Raw genomic sequence first — 19,849 nt, 5'->3', positions numbered from 1 at the left:
TTGCTTAAATGTCCATACTACCCAAAGCAATCTGCAGATTCAATCAATATTGAATCAGTCCGTATCAATATTCCAATGGCATTTCCAGAGAAACAGAACATACGATCCTAAAATTTGTATGGAACCACAAAAGAGGACAAATAGCCAAAGCAATCTTGAGAAAGAACCAATTTATGGCAAATGAGCCAAAAATATACAATGGGGAAAACCAGTCTCTTCAATAAATGGTGCTGGAGAAACCGGACAGTCACATGCTAAAAAAAGGAACTGGACCACTATCTTATACCATACACAAATATTAAGTCAGAATGGATTAAGGACTTGGATATAAGACTTGAAACCATAAAACTCCTAGAAGAAACATAGGAAAAAGGATCCCTGACATTGAGCTTAGTAATGATTTTTGGATTTGACACCAAAAATAAAGGCAACAAAAGCAAAAATAAACAACTGGGACTATATCAATCTACAAAGCTTCTGCACAACAAAGAAAACCATCAACAAAATGAAAAGGCAGCTTACTGAATGGGAGAAAGTATTAACAAATCATATATCTAGTAAAGGACTAACATCCAAAATATACAAAGACGTCATACAACTCAGCAAAGAAGCCAAACAAGTCAATTAAAAACGGAACAGATGATCTGAAAAGACATTTTTCCAAAGAAAACATCCAGATGGCCAACAAGTACATGAAAAGATGTTCCACATCACTAATCATCAGGAAAATGCTAATCAAAACCACAGTGAGATATCACTTCACATATAGAATGGCTATTATCAAAAAGACAAGAAATACAAGGGTGGCAAGGATGTGGAGAAAAGGGAACACTTGTACACTATTGGTGGAAATGTAAATTGGTGTTGCCATTATGGAAAATAGTATGGAGGTTCCTCAAGAAATTAAAAATAGAGCTACCATATGATCCAGCAATTCTACTTCTGAGTATTTATTCAAAGAAAATGAAAATACTAATTCAAAATGGTATGTGTACCTTCATGTTTATTGCAGCATTATTTACTATAGCCAAGGTGTGGAAGCAACCTAAGTGTCCATCAAAAGATGAATGAATAAAGAAAATGTTGTATAGACCCACAATGGAATATTATTCATCCATAAAAAGAAGAAAATCTTGTCATTAGTGACATCATGGATGTATGGACCTTAAGGGCATTATGCTTAGTGAAATAAGTCAGGCAGAGAAAGATAAATACTACTAGATTTCACTTGTATGTGGAATCTAGACAAAATGAAACCAAGCTCATAGATACAGAGAACAGATTGGTGATGGCCAGAGGTCAGGGGAGGGGTGAAATGGGTAAAGGTGGTCAAAAAGTATAATCTATCAGTTGTAAAATACATAAGTCACGAGGATATAGTGTACAGCAGGCTGACTACAGTTAACAATACTGTGTTGTGTATTTGAAAGTTGGTGAGAGTAGATCTTAAAAGTACTCGCCATAAGAAAAACAATTTGGAACTCTGTGTGGTGATGGATGTAAACTAGACTTCATAGTCAAATCATTATGTTGTACACCTGAAACTAATATAATGTTATATTATGTTATTTTAATGTTCTATTAATTATATTAAAGTTAATTATAAACTTCATTTTAAAAGTACTAATGTACTTTTAAGGACTGAAATATAAAATATCTAATATTTAAAATCTTGCTTGAGGGACTCAGGAAAAGAATGGAGATGATGGGAGGAAGGGCTGGTGAACTGGAAGATAGATCAAGGGAAATGATCCAGTTTAAAGAACATGGAGAAAAAAGATTGGAAAAAAAGAATAGAATTTTAGGGGTCTGTGGGAAAATACCCAAAGATCTAACAGTAGGTCACATTTTTTTTTCTGGACTCCCAGGACAGAAGAAAGAGATTGGGGCAGAAAAATATTTGAAGAAATAATGGCCAAAAACTTCCAAAATTTAGTGAAGGACATAAATTTATAAATTTCAGTACCTTAGTGAGTACCAAAAGGAAAAACTCAAAGAAAAGCATGCATTTATATATTGTTCTCAAACTGCTAAAAACCAAGGACAAAGAAAAACTAGTGAAACAGCTAAACACTTGGCATATAGGAGAACAATGAAACAATGTAGGCAAGAAAAATTGAAGCGAGAGACAGTGGAACATCATTAAAGTGTTGAAAGAAAAGAATTGTCAACTTAGAATTCTATAGCCAGGGAATATACCCTTCAGCAACAAAAGAAAAATACATATTCCAATGAAGGAAAGCAACAAGAATTTCATACCCTGGATTTGCAGAGTGAGTTTCCCAAAAGAAGAACCTGACATTCAGTCTATTGTTATCAACTTTGTTAGATATAGTTCATCCTTCCAGCCCCTCATAACTCAGTCCTGATGATCTGTTCCAGCATATTGGCCATAACACTCAGATTATTAACACCTCTACATCATATATCTATATCTTTATTTAAATCATGATAAAACTGTTTAGTTGGACAGGATCAAGACAAATATCTGAGGTATATGGGTAAAAAACTCGTATTTTACCTCTAAATTACTAGTTTCTGCTTTTTGTAATCCATCTTTTTCCCATACTATCAAATTTAATATCATAAAGCTAATCTTCCAGTATTTCATCTGTTCTTCACAATTCCTCAGCCATCTGTAACAAAACATATTCTGTCTCTTTATCTGTACAGTTTTCTCAGCACTTGTGGATAGAGACTAAGGGTTAGGAAATTTGCAATCATTTAGAGTGGTTCAGTGCAATTGTAAAAAAAAAAAGAAAAAAGAAAAAAAATTTAATTACCAGTTAACTTACAAACAGTTCTTCAGTATTTGCTATTGAGTAGATTGTGAAAAATAAATGAGGTTTAATGCCTTACTTGTTACATGTTATTAAGAAATGGAAAAACTTTTCAAACAAAACACTTCAGTGGTAAATTCTGGAGCCATAATTAGAATTCTGGACTTTTAGAAGCAATTCAGTCCGTATGTATTGAGTCAGAAAAGGAATTCTATCTACTAGACTGTGACTTCTGTCTGGTTGTTAACTACATCAGGTTGAGGATTAAAATTTAAATATATATATATATATATATATATATATATATATATATATAAACACCAGATGATGATGCCAAAGAGTTTATTTCTTTGAAAGCAGAAACTATTTTTATCACTTTTCTGTGTCCTCTCCCAGACCATCCAAAGTGCTAGACACATGGCAGTTTGATTTTTGAGTTGATTTTTTTTTAACTTATTGGAAATCACCTATTGATGATAAAAGTCTATTAAAGGCTTAAATTGGTGTGAAATGAAGCAGAAGACCATCCTAATTGAATTCATGAATACCTTAAATCGTCTCATTCTATACAAATTAACACACAGAAAGATTGGAAAGACCATTCCACCATTTCTTTAACTGAAGCATACAGCAAACCACATATCAGAAGCACTTTTATTGTACTTCTGTACTTTTGTTGTACATTGTCATTTTACAAAAAGACCCTCTTCATGATGGCTAGCCTCAGTTTCAGAACTGAAATTTGGCAGGCACATAGATGAGGAAAATGCTTTTTTATTATGTTGTTTTGTTTCTGGCATAGACCTCAGGTTTTGATAGTCCCATCATATTTTAATCATTGTCGGTTGAGTTCTTCCAAAGCCTATATTATCCTATGATTGGAAACATTCAAGTTAAAAAAAACCTGATGGAAAATTCTCATAAATTATTCATCAAAAAGATAATAACCTATTAAATAAAATTAAACTTTGAATTAATCTACAGACATTTCCAAAGTGTCTGATATTTTTAAACCATGTACCTTCATTACGTTCCTGATAAAATTTGATCTAGAAGTGCTCTTAATTTGAATCTGACAGTTTCCTTTGCATTCTTTGTAGAGAGTCTGTATAGGGTAGTGGTTAAGAACATAGGCTTTATAGAAAAACCTCTTAAATAAAATAAAGACAATACTGGCTCAAGGATTATTTTAAGAGAGTGCTTTAAATAAGTTAAATATTCAGTAGGTGGTAGCTATTATTACTATGTATGTATGAAAAATAAATATATTTCTCATATACTCATATGAAAATACCAAAGAGTTGCTGGCATAGCCTACAATGTGAGATGGTTTTATTTACTTTACAAACAACTGCTTACTTTTTTTTCCTCAATTTTGATAAATTAACTATATTTTCAAGATACTTTCATTCATTGATATAAAAAAAAGTAACATTGAAAACCATTTGAAATGCTGTGTGCAATGTGAGGCAAGAAATGAAGGCAGAAAATTGGTATATTTAATTATTAACAATATTATTTAGAAGTCAACATTGTGAATAAAGATTTACTAATATACATAATGTTTATAACCTAAAATAATAACCTAGCTAAGAATCCCCTATATTTCATTCTTCAGTTAAGAAAGAAGTCTCTTCCACCAGTGAATGCTGAGAATATCCTAAGGCTTTTCAACTAGAGGGACCTCTTTAAACAAACAAACAAACGAAAAAAAAATTTGATTTCTCAGATGTCATTAAAGTCATTTTGCTATCTGATAAATTTAAGAAATACAAAATAATTTTTAAAACTATAAATGCAGTAGTGTTTTTAAATTATAAAATTGTATTAACAAAAGCACCTACTGATATGTGGAAAAAAATAGTATAGTAGTAAACGTGTATGAGACATATTTATTTCCTCTGCAGGGAGTGCTTGGTGCTAATGTGGGTCCAGCTCCCTGCCTCCACACAAAGGTCCCCATAAGGCACTCATCCAATTAAATTGAATGTACCTCTTTCTGTTTCTTCCATGTACTCCACAAAGCAGGACATGGAGGGGAAAACTTATAGGAGGTTGAGAGAGGGCATAGGAATGTAGCACAAAAATATGACTTTAGTTCACACTTCACCATATATTAAGCCCCCAAGAAATTGTCAGGTCATCATTAGCTCCTAGAAGGAGATTTAAATAACCCACTGTGCTTATTATTAAGGAGATTTTTAATGAGTTAGTGGGAGAAGTCTGGAGTGGTGGAGAGGACTATCACAGAAGAGTAAATATGGTCTCAGGAAGAGGACAGCAATTACAGATCAAGTCTCCAGGTGGAAGAAATGGTGACCAAGGATTCGTTCCGAGAAGGAGTACAAGTAATTATGTTACAAATTCAGTCTAGCTCCAGTTGGAGAAAAAAGGAGTAAGAAAATGTAGTAAGCATCTAATTGTGTACCATGATCTGAGAGTTGAGATAAAGTCAAAGTTTTCGAAGTGGAGCATTAAGATATTGGATGTAACAAACAGAACTTAACACATATATTCCTGATGCAGTGATGTGCTTGAGAAGATCAGCTCTAGCAGAAAGACGCCTTTGAACAGCTTAGAGTTCAAGGTAAACACCTAGGACAGACCTTGGAAATAGACCCCAAGATACATCTTTTTTACCCTGCAGTGGGCTTTTTATTGTTTGGTTACAATAAGAAATATTGCAATAGGTAAGAGAAATTAAATCTTAGGAAGTTAGGAAGACTTCTGGTTTTTATATTGCATTATAAATAATGATTCAGCAAATACTTATGAAGTACTTTCAAAGAACTAGGCACTATGAATATATAGCTCATTTAATTAGTCATTTGATAACTGTTTATTGAGTATTCACTATATGCCAAGTACTGTGTTAGGGACAGGACTCCTATAAAAGAGAAAAATGCTGTAAGGAAGACATAGCTATGAAAAGAAAGAAACGAATAAGGTAAAGGAAAGCCCAATCTCAAGTGAGGATTTAAAAATTTTAATTGGAGATTCAGAAACATACTGAAAGCTTAGGAACAAAGAAATGAGGGTGGGGTTAAGGTAGTAGGGTACAGTAACCAATGGAGCAAAACCCAAAGCAAACATGGGGGGAGGGGAAGTATGGAACAAGACATGGATTTTCCTTTTAAATAATTTCTTATCTCATAAGGAAGCTGACACATATGTAAAACCATTTTTAAACATAGAAAACGATAAGCATTTTAACAGGAAATCTAGAATATATAAAATTCTGAGTTAGTCTGAGAAAAAAAAGTCAAATTTGGATGACTTCACATCATCTGAGCACAGTAAAAATATTAGCCAGAATTCTAAAAAAAGTGGTAGTGCTGCCTGACTTCAATCCACCGTGAATAAAGACATCCTCTGGGTGACACAAGGAAACTTCTCATTGTTTGAGCCTCAGACTCAAGATGGAGCCTCAGACTAAGAACTCTGTAACCCCAAGCCTTATGACTCTTCAAGTCAAAGTGTTAAATTTTTGTGAAGGTCTAAAACACAACCAGAGTAAAATTTCTGGGGTAAGATGGACAAGTAGGAGCTATTTAATCATTTTAAAATAAAATTTAATTCACATAAACATAAGGGCAAACTGTAAAATGAGAAGTGTTGATGAAAAGACACCTAGTGATCTCTTTAATAAATTAGATGAGATCTTTAAGGAGCAGGATACAGTGCCAGTAAGAAGAGGAAAAAGAAAAAGTGTTGATAAGACAGCTGCTATAGGGGGAGAAAGGATTCTCTTAAAAAGAAATCCATGTCTGCACTTAACAGCCGCGGAGGACAGACTAAGTGTGCTGCTCAGATCGAATGCATCCCTGACTTAAATTGTTCTATTATTCTGAAAACAACAGGATATTCAAGGATCTTGTCAGACACTAATTGGAAACAGAAGCCCAAACCTTTAATTGCTAAGTGCTTGGTGAAGGCTGGTATACAAAATACTTTTTCCCTTCTGTGATTGGGAGTTTATTCCTCAGTGGACTGCTTGAGTGTTTTGAGAAGGAAAGTGACAGGATCAAAGCAGCTTTACAGGAAGGTTAAATGCAACAGTGATATACAGGATGAATGAAGGAATGAAGTGGGAAGACCGGAGCATAAAAAAGTAATTAAAATCCAATTATAAGTTAGGAAATAAAGATCTGTGGTGACAGATGAACTAGGGCAAAAAGGGAGGATATTGATCTTGGTACATACTTGGATTTGAAAATCAATGACAAGGGAGACACTGGAGAAATGAAATTGTATCATTTAATGCAATTTTAACAAGTTGAAAAAATCTGTTTTGGAGTGGTGAGGAAAGATAGAAGATAGATTTTGGTTAGAGTATAAGGTACTTGTAACACTCTACAGGTCACTAGGCTGAGATCCTAAGGATGAATTACAGATTCTTATTTGGGAGTCATCAATGGTTCTCAACTGGGGTCAGTTTTGCTCCCCAGGGGACATTTAGCAATGGCTGGGGACATTTCTGGTGTCACAGCTGGGAGGATGGTGCTATTGCAGTCTGGTAGGTGGAGGTCAGTAATGCTGTTAAACATCCTCAATGCACAGAACAGCCCCTACAACAAAGAATCATTTGGCCCCAAATGCCACTAGTGCCAAGATTGAGAATCCCTGCTCATAAATGTCATAGTACATTAGGCATATCTTGTCCAATCAATGCATGTAGTGTATTCTTGTTCAATTTATAGAAAATAAAAATAGTAACAAGCATTTATTGAATCTTACTCTATTTCAGGCACTATACTCACATTACATGGTTTATTTAATTTTTTGAATGCTTTGAGACAGGTATCACCTTTATCCTCATTTAACAGGTTAGGAAACTGATCCACAGAAAAGTTATCTACCAAAAGCCACATAGCTGGGAAATTTGGAGGCCCAGACTGCAACCAAAAAGTTCTTTTCCAGAACCATGATTCTAACCACTAAGATGAAACATACAATGATTATAGGTATGGTATCCTCAAGCCCAGTGCCCAATGGTAGAAGAGAGAATTACAGAGAGCAAAAACACTTTTCTCCCTTCATTTTTCTCACACACATACACACACACAAATCAACTCTCAAATATTAATAGCAATGTTTTTTTCTGTATCACAGAAAATTCCATTGTGTCATTGATAAATTTCAGAGCTCCTCCTGGGGGAGGGTTTCACGTGGGACAGGGATACCTTGAGTACCATCTAAAGCAGCAGGTTTGACAATCTTAGCGTTTTGACATGTGGGTGTGTCCAGATGTATTTTATCTAATTTGCGAATAATAAAGAGCCAGACTTTCCTAATGACATAATTTTTACCATGTAAATTAGAACGGAATAAAAGTCCTCTAATAATATATGTCCCGTTTTCTTACTTTCCAATATGCTTTTCTGAATGCCAAAGAAAGATATAAAATTAAAGCTAACGACATTGGGGGTGTCACTGGATGTTTACATGTGAATGGCGCTGTGATTCAGAATATAAAAATATTTGTTGGAAATTACTGATTTAATAGTTAGAATGTATTCACCAAGAGAACCATTTAATTCCTCAATTGTGACTTTCAAATCATCCACTTAAATATAAATTACACAAGCATTTCTCATTTTATCAAACTAGATATGCAGTTTTTTAGTACAATTTGTTCTCCATTTGGTCACAAAGCTAGAACCCATTTCTCTGAAGTACAGTGGTTTCCAAATTTTTAAAACAGTGTACTCATTCTTCAACTTTATTAAGAAATAAAAATATCCATAAGAAAAAAGTTGAAAAGGAAGAGAGACATTCTGAAACCATGATAGGGGAGCAGGGGTGTTAGGATGAACTAGAGAGAGGGGGTCCAGAGATCTACTCATTTGGCATCAATGATCTACCCATCAGGCAGCAACTTAGGCAACTTTGGGAGCCCCACAGAACACAACTGTAAAAGGATTATCCAATATATTTTAGGATAATTTAGATAATAAAATTATTATAACTCTAAAGTCTTATAAGTATGTTAAACTTGTAGGTCTAATTGATATTTTTCTGTTTGGAAATGTGATATTATATAATATGCATTTACATGTCATTAAATGCTACATCTCATGTGCTAAACTTGAATTATTTATTTTCAAGTGGTGTACAGTCTCCTGAGGCACTCAGTTTCTGTCTCTGCCTGTGGGTTATATTCATCTCTTGACCATTTCTGTCAAAAATGCAAATTTAGCTAGTGGGAACATGCTATAAAGCACAGGAAGCTTAGCTCAGTGCTATGTGATGACCTAGATGGGTGGGAGGGAGGTCCAAGAGAGAGGGGATATATATATACGTATAGCTGATTCACTTCACTGTACAGCAGAAACTAACACAACATTGTAAAGCAACTATACTCCAATAAAAAAATGCAAATTTAGTTTTTACTATAAAAAGCTAGAGCCAATCACATTTAATGGACTTTTAAATGTAGTTCTCTGACACAACACTTAATTTAAGATGGACAGTTTTACTCTTTTAAACTGTATTTTGGGATTATTTTTGAGCAATGATGTATTTCTTTTGATTGTTCCCTTATTTTCTGATAAACAGTGACTGTAATAAATCTTGATCCTCCCTTTGGTCTAGATATTTAGTAGCTGTGTACTTGTTTTCTATAATAGTGATGCACATTAATATTTACAACCGTTTTCCTTTGCAGCATCTCCCAGATGGCTCCACGCCCAGTGCACATGTTGAATTTTATCTTTTATCATATCCCAGTGCAGTTCGGAGGAGGAAAACAAAATCTGTTCCAAAATGTACCGACCCCACTTACAATGAAATTGTAAGTATGAGTCAACTCTTGTCCAGTCGTTTTCTATTTTTCTTACCATTTTTCAGTTTAACCAAATATGGAAAATTTACAGTAATTGGCAGCATTATTCCATAAAGGGAAGTCATTTCCCAAAATAGCCACTGTCTGCCGATCACAGTTCTTGATGCTATAGGAACTGGAAAATACAGATACTGCTTTCAAAGTGCTTATGAACCAAGTTTCAAATTGTGGCTAGCCTCCAGCGAGAGCCCAAGACTTTACAGCATTTGTTTCACCTACTAACATCCCTGACTCTACCTTATTTTCTCTAACAAGTTTTTCTTTACCTGGTTTTCCTTACCTAATAACTTTATCATAGTCTAACCTGTGTATAGCAATAAACTTTATAAAATCTCTTTTGAAAAACTAAAAAATATAAAGAAGTACAAATTATATTGAAGTAATTTATATTATATATAGCTCTCTAATTCATTTGTAGTATATGATTTGAACATCTGATCCCCTAATTCTTTCTAAGGCAAACCCTACATTTATTCTCTTGATTCCATCCTTTCCCATCTCCTCTGTACCTTGCTCACTTAATTATTTGCTCACCTTTTCTTAAGGCTGTCTCATCCACTGGATCCTCAACTCAGAAATCTTAAAAAAACAAAACAAACTCTTCAAGTCAGCCTTTCTAAAGCATCCAAATTTTCTTTCCCTCGCTATCACCTCCAAACTTTTGCAAAATTAACACATTTCCTGCTCTCAGTTCATCACTTCCTTCTCACCCTTTAATCCTTTGCAATGTGGATTCTGACCTTGACTGATGCTGTTTTATTCAAATGGCATCAAAAGACTCCTAATTGCTCAATCCAATGAGCCATCAGGCTCGCCTCTCCAGAACAGTTAGACAGCAGCACTGTTAACTGCTTCCTCTTTCTTTACACCTCCGTTTTGCTTCTTAAGTTCTACCTTTTCTCTTTTTTTAATCAACATAATTTTTATTGGAGTATAGTTGCTTTACAGTGTTGTATTAGTTTCTGCTGTACAGCAAAGTGAATCAGCTATAGGTATTACATATATCCCCTATTTTTTGGATTTCCTTCCCATTTAGGTCACCACAGAGCAGAGCAGAGTTCCCTGTGTTATACAGTAGGTTCTCATTAGCTATCTATTTTATACATAGTAGTGTATACATGTCAGTCCCAGTCTCCCAGTTCACCCACCTGTCCTTACTCCTCTTGGTGTCCATATGTTTGTTCTCTACATCAGTGTCTCTATTTCTGCGTTGCAAATAAGTTCATCTGTACCATTTTTCTAGATTCCACATATAAGCAATATTATACAGTATTTGTTTTTCTCTTTCGGACTTATTCATTGAGTTCTACCTTTTCTTAATTCCCTTCTGTCTTCTCTAACCACTCTCTCATTTTCCTTCATTGCCATTCTTCCTCTGAAAATATTTATTTGCTGGAGTTCCATGACCTACCCTCATCTCTTGATATACACACTCAGAAGTATCTTATGTATCTACAGATTTTCATTTATCACTTGTAGGTTGCATCTGGATTTACTCCTCAAGCCCTGGCTTCTCTCCCAAGCTTTAAACCTGTACTTCTACCTGATTATTAAAGAGCCCCTTTAGGATGCCTCCTACGCACTTTTAAATCAGGCTTTCCTCCTCTGTTTGCCATCTCCTCGGAAGAAACTTTCTAATGACGTCACCCTCTCCCTCACTCACAAGTCCAGTTAATCCCCAAGTTTTGTCAGTTCTACTTGTGCAGCCACCTGCCCCTTCAATCCGTCTTCTCCTCTGGGTCCCATCGCTACTTCTTTGAAGGCCTTGCAACTTTGGCTAATATAAGAGCCTCCTATCTTGTGTTTTTCAATTAAATCATTCAAATTTCTATCTAAGGTGTCAAAAACTACTCATATTATTCTCCTACCTAACTTTTTTCAAATGTTCCTTATTGCCTACTGAATAATATCCAAAATCCCAAGTGTGGCATTCACAGCCTTTCAAATTTGACTCAGTAATTCTCCTGAGCTGTCTCTGGAGCAATATCATCCTTATATACTTTTTCAAAAAAATTTTTGTTTTGAGGTAATTGTAGATTCACAAGCAGTTGGAAGAAATAATATATAGAGAATTCAAATACCTTTCAACCACTTTCCTGCAATGGTAACACTTTGCCTGACTACTGACAATATCACTACCAGGAAATTGACATTGATACCATCCACTGTCCCTATTCCGATTTCTCCAGCTTTACATGTGTTCTTATGTATATGCGTGCATGTTTAGTTCTGTGCATTTGTATCACACGTGTAGGTTTGTGTGATCATCCCCACAGTCAAGGTACAGAACATTACATCACGGTGATTCCTGGCACTACCCTATTATAGCTGCAGACACTCTTCTCCCTCTAACGCCCCATCCCCAAACCCTGGCAACTATTAATCTATTCTCTATCTCTCTAACTTTGTCATTTCAAGTGTTATGTAAATGGAATCATACAGTTTGTTACATTTTCACTTACCATAGTTCCCTAGAGATCCATCCAAGTAGCTGCATGTATGAATAGTTTGTTCATTTTCACTGCTAAGTAGTAGTCATGGCATGGAGGTATGACAGTTTCTTTAACTGTTTACCAATTAAAGGACATCTGGGTTATTTCTGGCTTGGGGCTATTGCACACAAAGCTGCTGTGCTGGCTTCCCTGGTGGCGCAGTGGTTGAGAGTCTGCCTGCCGATGCAGGGGACACAGGTTCGTGCCCCGGTCCGGGAAGATCCCACATGCCGCGGAGCGGCTAAGCCCGTGAGCCATGGCCGCTGAGCCTGCGCGTCCGGAGCCTGTGCTCCGCGACGCGAGAGGCCACAGCAGTGAGAGACCCACGTACCGCCAAAAAAAAAAAAAAAAAAGCTGCTGTGCACATTGATATATAGGTTTTTGTGTAAACATAAGTTGTAATTTCTCTAAGCAAATGCTCAAGATGTAATTACTAGGGTGTATGGTAATGCTGTACATAGTTTTTCAAGAGACTGTCAAACTCCTTTTCTATACAATTTTACACTCCCACCAGCAATGTTTGTGCCAATTTCTCTACATCTTTGCCAGCATTTAGTGTTATCACTATATTTAATTTTAGTTCTTTTGAAAGGTATAGAGTGATAGCTCATTGTGGTTTTAATTTGCATTTATCTAGTAGCTAATGATGCTGAATTTTCTTCGTGTGCTTATTTACCATCTGCATACCCTCTTTCATGAAATGTCTCTTCATGCCTTTGTTCATTTTCTAATTAGATAGTTTGCATTTTTACTCATTTTTACTGTTGGCTTTTGAGATTCTTTATATACTATGGATAACGGTCCTTTGTCAGATGTGTGGTTTGCAAATATTTTCTCCCAGTCTGTAGTCTGACTTTTCCTCCTTTTCTCATGGTTTTTCACAGAGTAAAAATTTTCAATTTTGATGAAACCCAGTTTATCAATTTTTTTTTCTTTTGTAGACTGCATATTTGGTGGCAAGTCTAAGAACTCTTCACCTAGCACTAAGTTCTAAAGATTTTCTCCTATATTTTTTCTAAATGTTTTATAGTTTTACATTTTACATCTAAGTCCATTATTCATTTTTAGTTGATTTTTGAAGAAAGTGTGAGGTTTAGGTTGAGGTTCACTTTTTTTGCCTATGAATGCCAGTTATTTCAGCACCATTTATTGAAAAAGCAATTCTTCCTATGTTAAATGTCTTTTGCACCTTTGACAAAAATAAGGAACGTTTGTTTGTTCATGCCCTTCCATTGCCCCATACTTAGTCATATTCTCAAGTCACATCAGACAGCTTGTCATTCCCTGAATAATCCCTGTGACCTCTGTGATAGAGCTCATGTAGCTGTTCACCCTCCTGCCCTTCTCTGCCAACTTTGAGATTTACCTCAAATATGGACTCTGTGAACCAGTCTCTCTTCCCTGTCTCTTACGCCACATTTACCGTCTCTTATTTATTCCTACACAGACTTTTTTCTTCTAGTACATTGAAAACTTCTTGAGGACAAGGAAAATGTCTTAGCTTTCTTGGTATCTTTGAAACTTAGCTACTTCTAAAAAGATTTGTGGGATTAAATATTTGGGATAGTTTTATAAATGACACTTTATGTGTACATGTATAAAATGTAAAACTATCAAACATTTATATATATTCAAATAATAGATACTTTAGTATGGAAATATATTTTGACATTTTATTATTTGTCATGATGTCAACAGCTAGAGGTATATACCTCCCAACTATATATCCCTAGTTTCCATACGTTCTGGGCATAAGACCCCCCTACATCAATATCAAGAAACTTCTCAGACTGCATGCTGTACTTCAGCATTTGTATCTAAGGAAACACATAATGATGAAAAGCCACTAACAATCCAGGAGTTTAAATAAATTTGTGTTTTATTTATCTCAAGCTATATGTACTATAAAAACCGGTAGTAAATGCACATGTGTGGAGATTATTTTATGATGCTTGCTGCGTCCATAAATTGTCTCACGGCTTGCAATAATTCTGAGTCCTCACACATTCATGGCCCATTGATTAGAAATCAATGCAATACTTTTCTCCATCTGCACATACTTGTAGCTTGGACACACAGTGTTTATACACTGAACACATTTAAAATTGTTTCGAAAACAATAGTTCAGGGCTTCCCTGGTGGCGCAGTGGTTGAGAGTCCACCTGCCATTGCAGGGGACATGGGTTCGTGCCCCGGTCCGGGAAGATCCCACATGCCACGCCACCAGGGAAGCCCGAACCATTATTTTTTTAATGATTCATTAGAAATACAGATTCTATTTTAAAACAGAATTATATTGTTATAGTCAATGTATGTTGTACATTGTATTCCTTTCTTTTTTTCTATTGAAGTATAGCCAGTTTACAATGTTCTGCGAATCTCTGCTGTACAGCAGTGACTCAGTTATACACATGTAGACATTCTTTTTTTTTATATTCTTTTCCATTATGGTTTATCACATGATATTGAATATAGTCCCCTGTACTATACAGTAGGACCTTATTGTTTATCCATTCTATATATAATAGTTTTACATTGTAGTCCTTTCTTAGATATTATCCTACTTAATTAAATTACCCTAAACAGTGTTTTTCTACTTGATGTGACAATTTCAGACCTACAAATTCAATGTTTGTCAGAAGGCAATGAAGACTTGACACATGCCTATGGGTAAAAAGTATTATAAAGCGAAATTAAAAGAGCTGTGCATTTTTGGTTCTGTTTATGTTAAGGCAGAATACATTTAAATCATTTGGTGAAAAGACTCAAAGAATATAATCATCTGAGTACTTCTCTAGCATTACCCACTAATTATTCATTGCATTGGAAGAAAAAAGCACTTATTTTTTTTAAACAACATTATGGATGCAGTAAAGCAATTAGAACAGATACATATATATCTTCTATAATGTACAATGATTACATGTTTATAAAACCTCAGTCACTTTCAGGAAAATAGCTTTTGCATAATGAAGCACAGGGAAAAAAATCCATAAAGCAATATAAACTTAGGAGTTCAAATGTTTGTATTTTAACCAGGAAGGCAATTAATTCCTGTCATTTATTAAAGAACTTCAGCTTGTTAAATACCTGGGACACTCAATATTGTGTACAACTGTTATCTCCAGTCAGGGAAGGCAAAATACCAAGAAACAGCTGTTCTTTTTTTGTGTATTTGATGGACCTTTTTCAGCTGTAATTCATTAGTGTTTACTGTGTATCAGGCTTTGTAATAAGGCTTATATTCATTATCTCATTTATTCTTTCTCACAACGCCAGAAGGTAAATATTATCACCATATTCGAATGTGAAAACACATTCAGATGGCCCCCAACTTAGGATGGCTCAACCTGAAACTTTTTTTACTTTACGATGGTGCAAAAGAGATATACATTCAGTAGAAACCATACTTCAAGTTTTGAATTTTGCTCTTTTCCCAGGTAGGATACTCCTTCCTGATGCTGAGCCACAGCTCCCAGTCAGCCACGCAATCACAGCCAATACGCTTACAACCATTTGGTACCCAGACAACCATTCTGTTTTTCACTTTCAGTACAGTATTCAATAAATTACATGAGACATTCTGAGCACGTTTAAGGTAGTTAGGCTAAGCTATGATGTTTGGTGGGTTAGGTATATTAAATGCATTTTCGGCTACAGTATTTTCAATTTACCATAGGTTTATCAGGATGTAACCCCACTGTAAATGGAGGAAGAACTGGAGTTGACAACAGATTTATATAAATATGAATCATTGATACTGATATGTTTCTTAGAAAGTTACATCTTTAGCACTAATTTATATGATTCACAGAGTTCTTAAACCAGACTTTTCCAAAGGCCTAATGCTTAGAATTATTCCATTTTTCTTCACACACACTAACACTTCGAAGGCCCTTTCGTCTACTTTCTCTGTAAAATAGGAGATAAGTTCATCTGCTGAACGTGTTGTGGGGAGGAAAATGGAGGATAATTTAGACAGTTCAAAATAACCACTGTAGAGAAAAGGAAAGGAGCTTACTCTGAAGTCCTGGGAAGATAAGCGTTCAGGAGACAAGAGTGGTTCACGGAGTCCACGCTGAGCATCCCTTTGCGATGAAAGATGAATTACATTGGTAGGCTTCTGAAATTTTTAAGGCAGCCCTTAAAATCCTTTACTATCCAGAGGAACTCAATAAATTAAATGGAATAATTTGAATAAGCTTTCCTAGAAATTTAAAAGGTAACCTCCTTCTGGAATGGGAGCAGGATTCTGGAAGAGTCGGTAGCCAGGAGATGTCACACGAAGCAGGGTAGACTGGATTAGCATATTATATTGTATCTCATTCCCTTGATTGAATTATTATTTACTTGATAAGTAAATCATTGTTCTGAGCAGCTAACAGATAGATTGATATTGACTGGAATTTCATTGATAAATTGATGGGTTCACAAACGGTAGGCAAATGCAGTACGATGGGCTAGAAATTGCATCCATACACACTGAACAGGCCTCGCAGTGGAGTCCAAGGCCTTTCCTCTCAGTTTGTTTCCTCTGATTCTTTTTTGCATATATAGAGGACGCTTCTGTCTATCTTGTAGTTTAGCTGTAAAAAGCAAGCATGTTTGTATCATCATATGAAACTCCTCCAAATGTGTTATAAGGAGTTTCCTTGGCAACCATGTTGGATCTACACACAGCTCTCCCCTCCTTTGATGTATACCTAATTTCTTGATAGTACTACACTTTTAAAGCTTCTTTACCACTGCAGGCACCCAGTGGTAATGCCTGTGACTTATTTCTTGGATGTTATAAAAGACAGTTGAACACCTCTCTTTTTTAAAAATAGTTACATGACTGACTAGTAAGTGAAAAAGAGAAAAACACAAAACTATACACACAACATAATTACCGCTCAGATTCTTAAAAAGCAATTATATATAGAAAACAAAAAACACATCAAAATGATTATCTCCTAATGGTAGAAATAGAAATTTTTCCTTTCTTTTTTATTCTTTTTTTGTTTCATCCCCATATTTTAGTTAATGAGCATATATTTTCATAACTAAAAATTAAACAATTTTAAATAAAGTAACCATAGAGCGACTGCTTCACATGTAGAAGGAAATACTGTACTACATTAAATTAACACACGGAAATCATGGAGATTGGTCTGCTTTCCTCATTAGCCTTCAACAAAGAAAGACAGTGTTCAAGGTCCCATGTTGCACAACAAATCCAAGGACAGTTGAAAGGTGACAGGTATTTAAATTTATTCCTAGAGAATGATTTACAGTCTTATTAAATTTGGGATAGACAATTTTTAATGCAATCAGAGTAAATTCTAAGCTTCTTAGAGAAATATTCTGTCGTTAAACTCCTTTACGTTAGCAGAACCTTTAGCTCTTCAGAATTAGAGTTAGAAATGAAAGATTCTAACATTAACGTATCCATTCCAAGGTACAAGATATCAGTGTGCAAATATTTTTGTTAAAAGCAGTATTTTTTAAAAGATGCATTTAAGCGTATCTGATTTTTATTCTCTCCCTTTTTAGGTAGTATATGATGAAGTCACAGAGCTCCAAGGACATGTCTTAATGCTTATTGTAAAGAGCAAAACCACCTTTGTAGGAGCAATTAATATCCAACTCTGTAGTGTCCCACTCAAGGAAGAAAAATGGTATCCACTAGGAAACAGTATAATTTAAGCATTGCTATGAACATACGCATTCATTACTCGTAGTTCTTTCACTTTGGGGCCTCTCTAGCACAAGATCAGGACATTTTTGTTATCAAAGATAGCATGGTGGGGACTTCCTGGCGGCGCAGTGGTTAAGAATCCACCTGCCAATGCAGGGGACACGGGTTTGATCCGTGGTCCGGGAAGATCCCACATGCCACGGAGCAACTAAACCCATGCGCCACAGTTACTGAAGCCCGCGTGTCTGGAGCCTGTGCTCCGCAAAGAGAAGCCACCGCAATGAGAAACCCACACACCGCGATGAAGAGTAGCCCCCGCTTGCAGCAACTAGAGAAAGCCCTCTCGCAGCAACAAAGACCCAGCGCAGCCAAAAATAAATAAATTAAAAAAAAAAAAAAAGGTAGCATGATGGTGTACTAAGGACACAAAGAAAATAAATCAGAATCAGTCTTTTATAGTTAGTTATTCTCTACCTGTGTTTCATTGTTTTCTTAGAACCTTTTTTCCAATTGATTGTGTAAAATTCAATGTATAAAATAAAAAAAGGACATTTAATGGGTCTTTTAAATCAAACATGTGTTCACGTTTTATGTGCCTACAGTTAAAAGCAATACTTTAAATGTATTTTCCAAAAAAAGACAAGCAAATAAATAAATCTTATCAATTACTTCAACACCTAAGTATATCTGTAACAAATTTTTTAAATTTGAATTAAATATATATACCTACATATCCACTTATAATCTTATTTACTGAGGGGATTAGTAAGCTCTAGAAGAATGCTGTATTAATTTCTGTCAGAAGAAACAAACATAAATGCCTGAAATTCTTAAATCCAATTTTTGGAAGAAACTTTGTAGTTTTTCACCCTCTTCAGCACCAATCAATTCATCATCACTGGATTTCACCCAAACAGAGGCATTACCACATTTTAAACTTCATTATCCGCTAATTCAAAGATCTCAAACTCTGCAGCTCTCCCCTCTGATCAAAACCTATTCTCTGCACAACAAAAAGTTTTCTTACTTCTGAACCTACTTTCATATTCATCATGACCAGAGTAAACAATCCTGCAGATTTCCACCTGCAAAGTAGGTATAACTCAAGGCACTATGCCACATTCTTTAAGAGAATCAAATTGTTTTTTAAAAATTTCTTCCAATTAAATTATTAAAACTCTTGCTTTACTCAGTGTTTTCCTGTATGTCGATAAAAAAGTAATTTAAGCTCTTTTTATATGGTTATCTGCATAACGATGTAAACATATAAAAGACTACACTTATTCATTGAAAATATTTCAGTGCCTGGTATGGGTTGATGTAGTCTTATTTCAAACACATGATCATGTGAGTCAAGTAAGCCATAATGCTCTGGGCAATGGTTCTATGTTTCAGGTCCACTCACTCTCCCTTTTCTAACAGATAGTGATTCCACACCCTTCTTTCTGCTGAAACCTCATCACCCTCTACTGTAATCCTCACTCTCAGCTGATTACTTTGTTTCCTACTTCACTTGGAAACTGGAATCAGTCAAAAGAAAACCTCTACATATTCCACTAGCACATCTACCTGCCCAGCAGATTCCATGTTCCTCCTTCCTACTTACTATCGTGGAAAAATGACCAAGCTTCTACCCAAAACCAATCTCTCAACTTGTACATTTGATCCCAGCCCCTCTCACCTACTCACAAACATTACTGAAACTCTCCTCTATTCAAAAGCATCATTTCTTTATTCTCTACTGGATAATTCACTTCGGCACACAACCATGATGTTACATGGTTACATGATGGTACAACCATCATAAAAAACTTCTTGGCACCTCCATCTCCCTTCCAAATACTCATCCAATTGGCCTGATCTTCTTTATAGCAAAACTCTTCAAAATTGTTGTCTCTAATCTCTGCCTCCAGTTTCTCTCCTCTCATTTTCTCTCAGACCATTCCAAGCAGGTGTTTGTCCCAAACACTTCAACAAAACTGCTTTTGTCAAGGTCCCTTCTGACCTCCACATAGCTAAATCCAAAGGTCAATTTCCAGCCCTGATCTGGGCT

At 35.4% G+C, this 19,849-nt stretch overlaps 1 protein-coding gene across 1 annotated transcript in view; it reads left to right on the top strand.

Annotated features, from left to right (window-relative positions):
- PIK3C2G (phosphatidylinositol-4-phosphate 3-kinase catalytic subunit type 2 gamma) overlaps positions 1–18,502 on the top strand; it is a 390,888-nt gene extending 372,386 nt beyond the window's left edge. The window contains exons 32-33 of the mRNA XM_079938052.1: positions 9,448–9,573; positions 17,652–18,502. Coding sequence (XP_079794178.1) covers positions 9,448–9,573; positions 17,652–17,804 — 279 coding nt within the window. The 3' untranslated portion in view covers positions 17,805–18,502. The remainder of the gene's footprint in view (positions 1–9,447; positions 9,574–17,651) is intronic.
- The last annotated feature ends 1,347 nt before the right edge of the window (positions 18,503–19,849 follow it).

The sequence above is a fragment of the Stenella coeruleoalba genome (assembly GCF_951394435.1).
Source record: "Stenella coeruleoalba genome assembly, chromosome: 11".
Lineage (NCBI taxonomy): Eukaryota > Metazoa > Chordata > Mammalia > Artiodactyla > Delphinidae > Stenella > Stenella coeruleoalba.
Note: the sequence above shows the minus strand (reverse complement) of the source record. Positions and strands in the feature narration are given on the sequence as shown.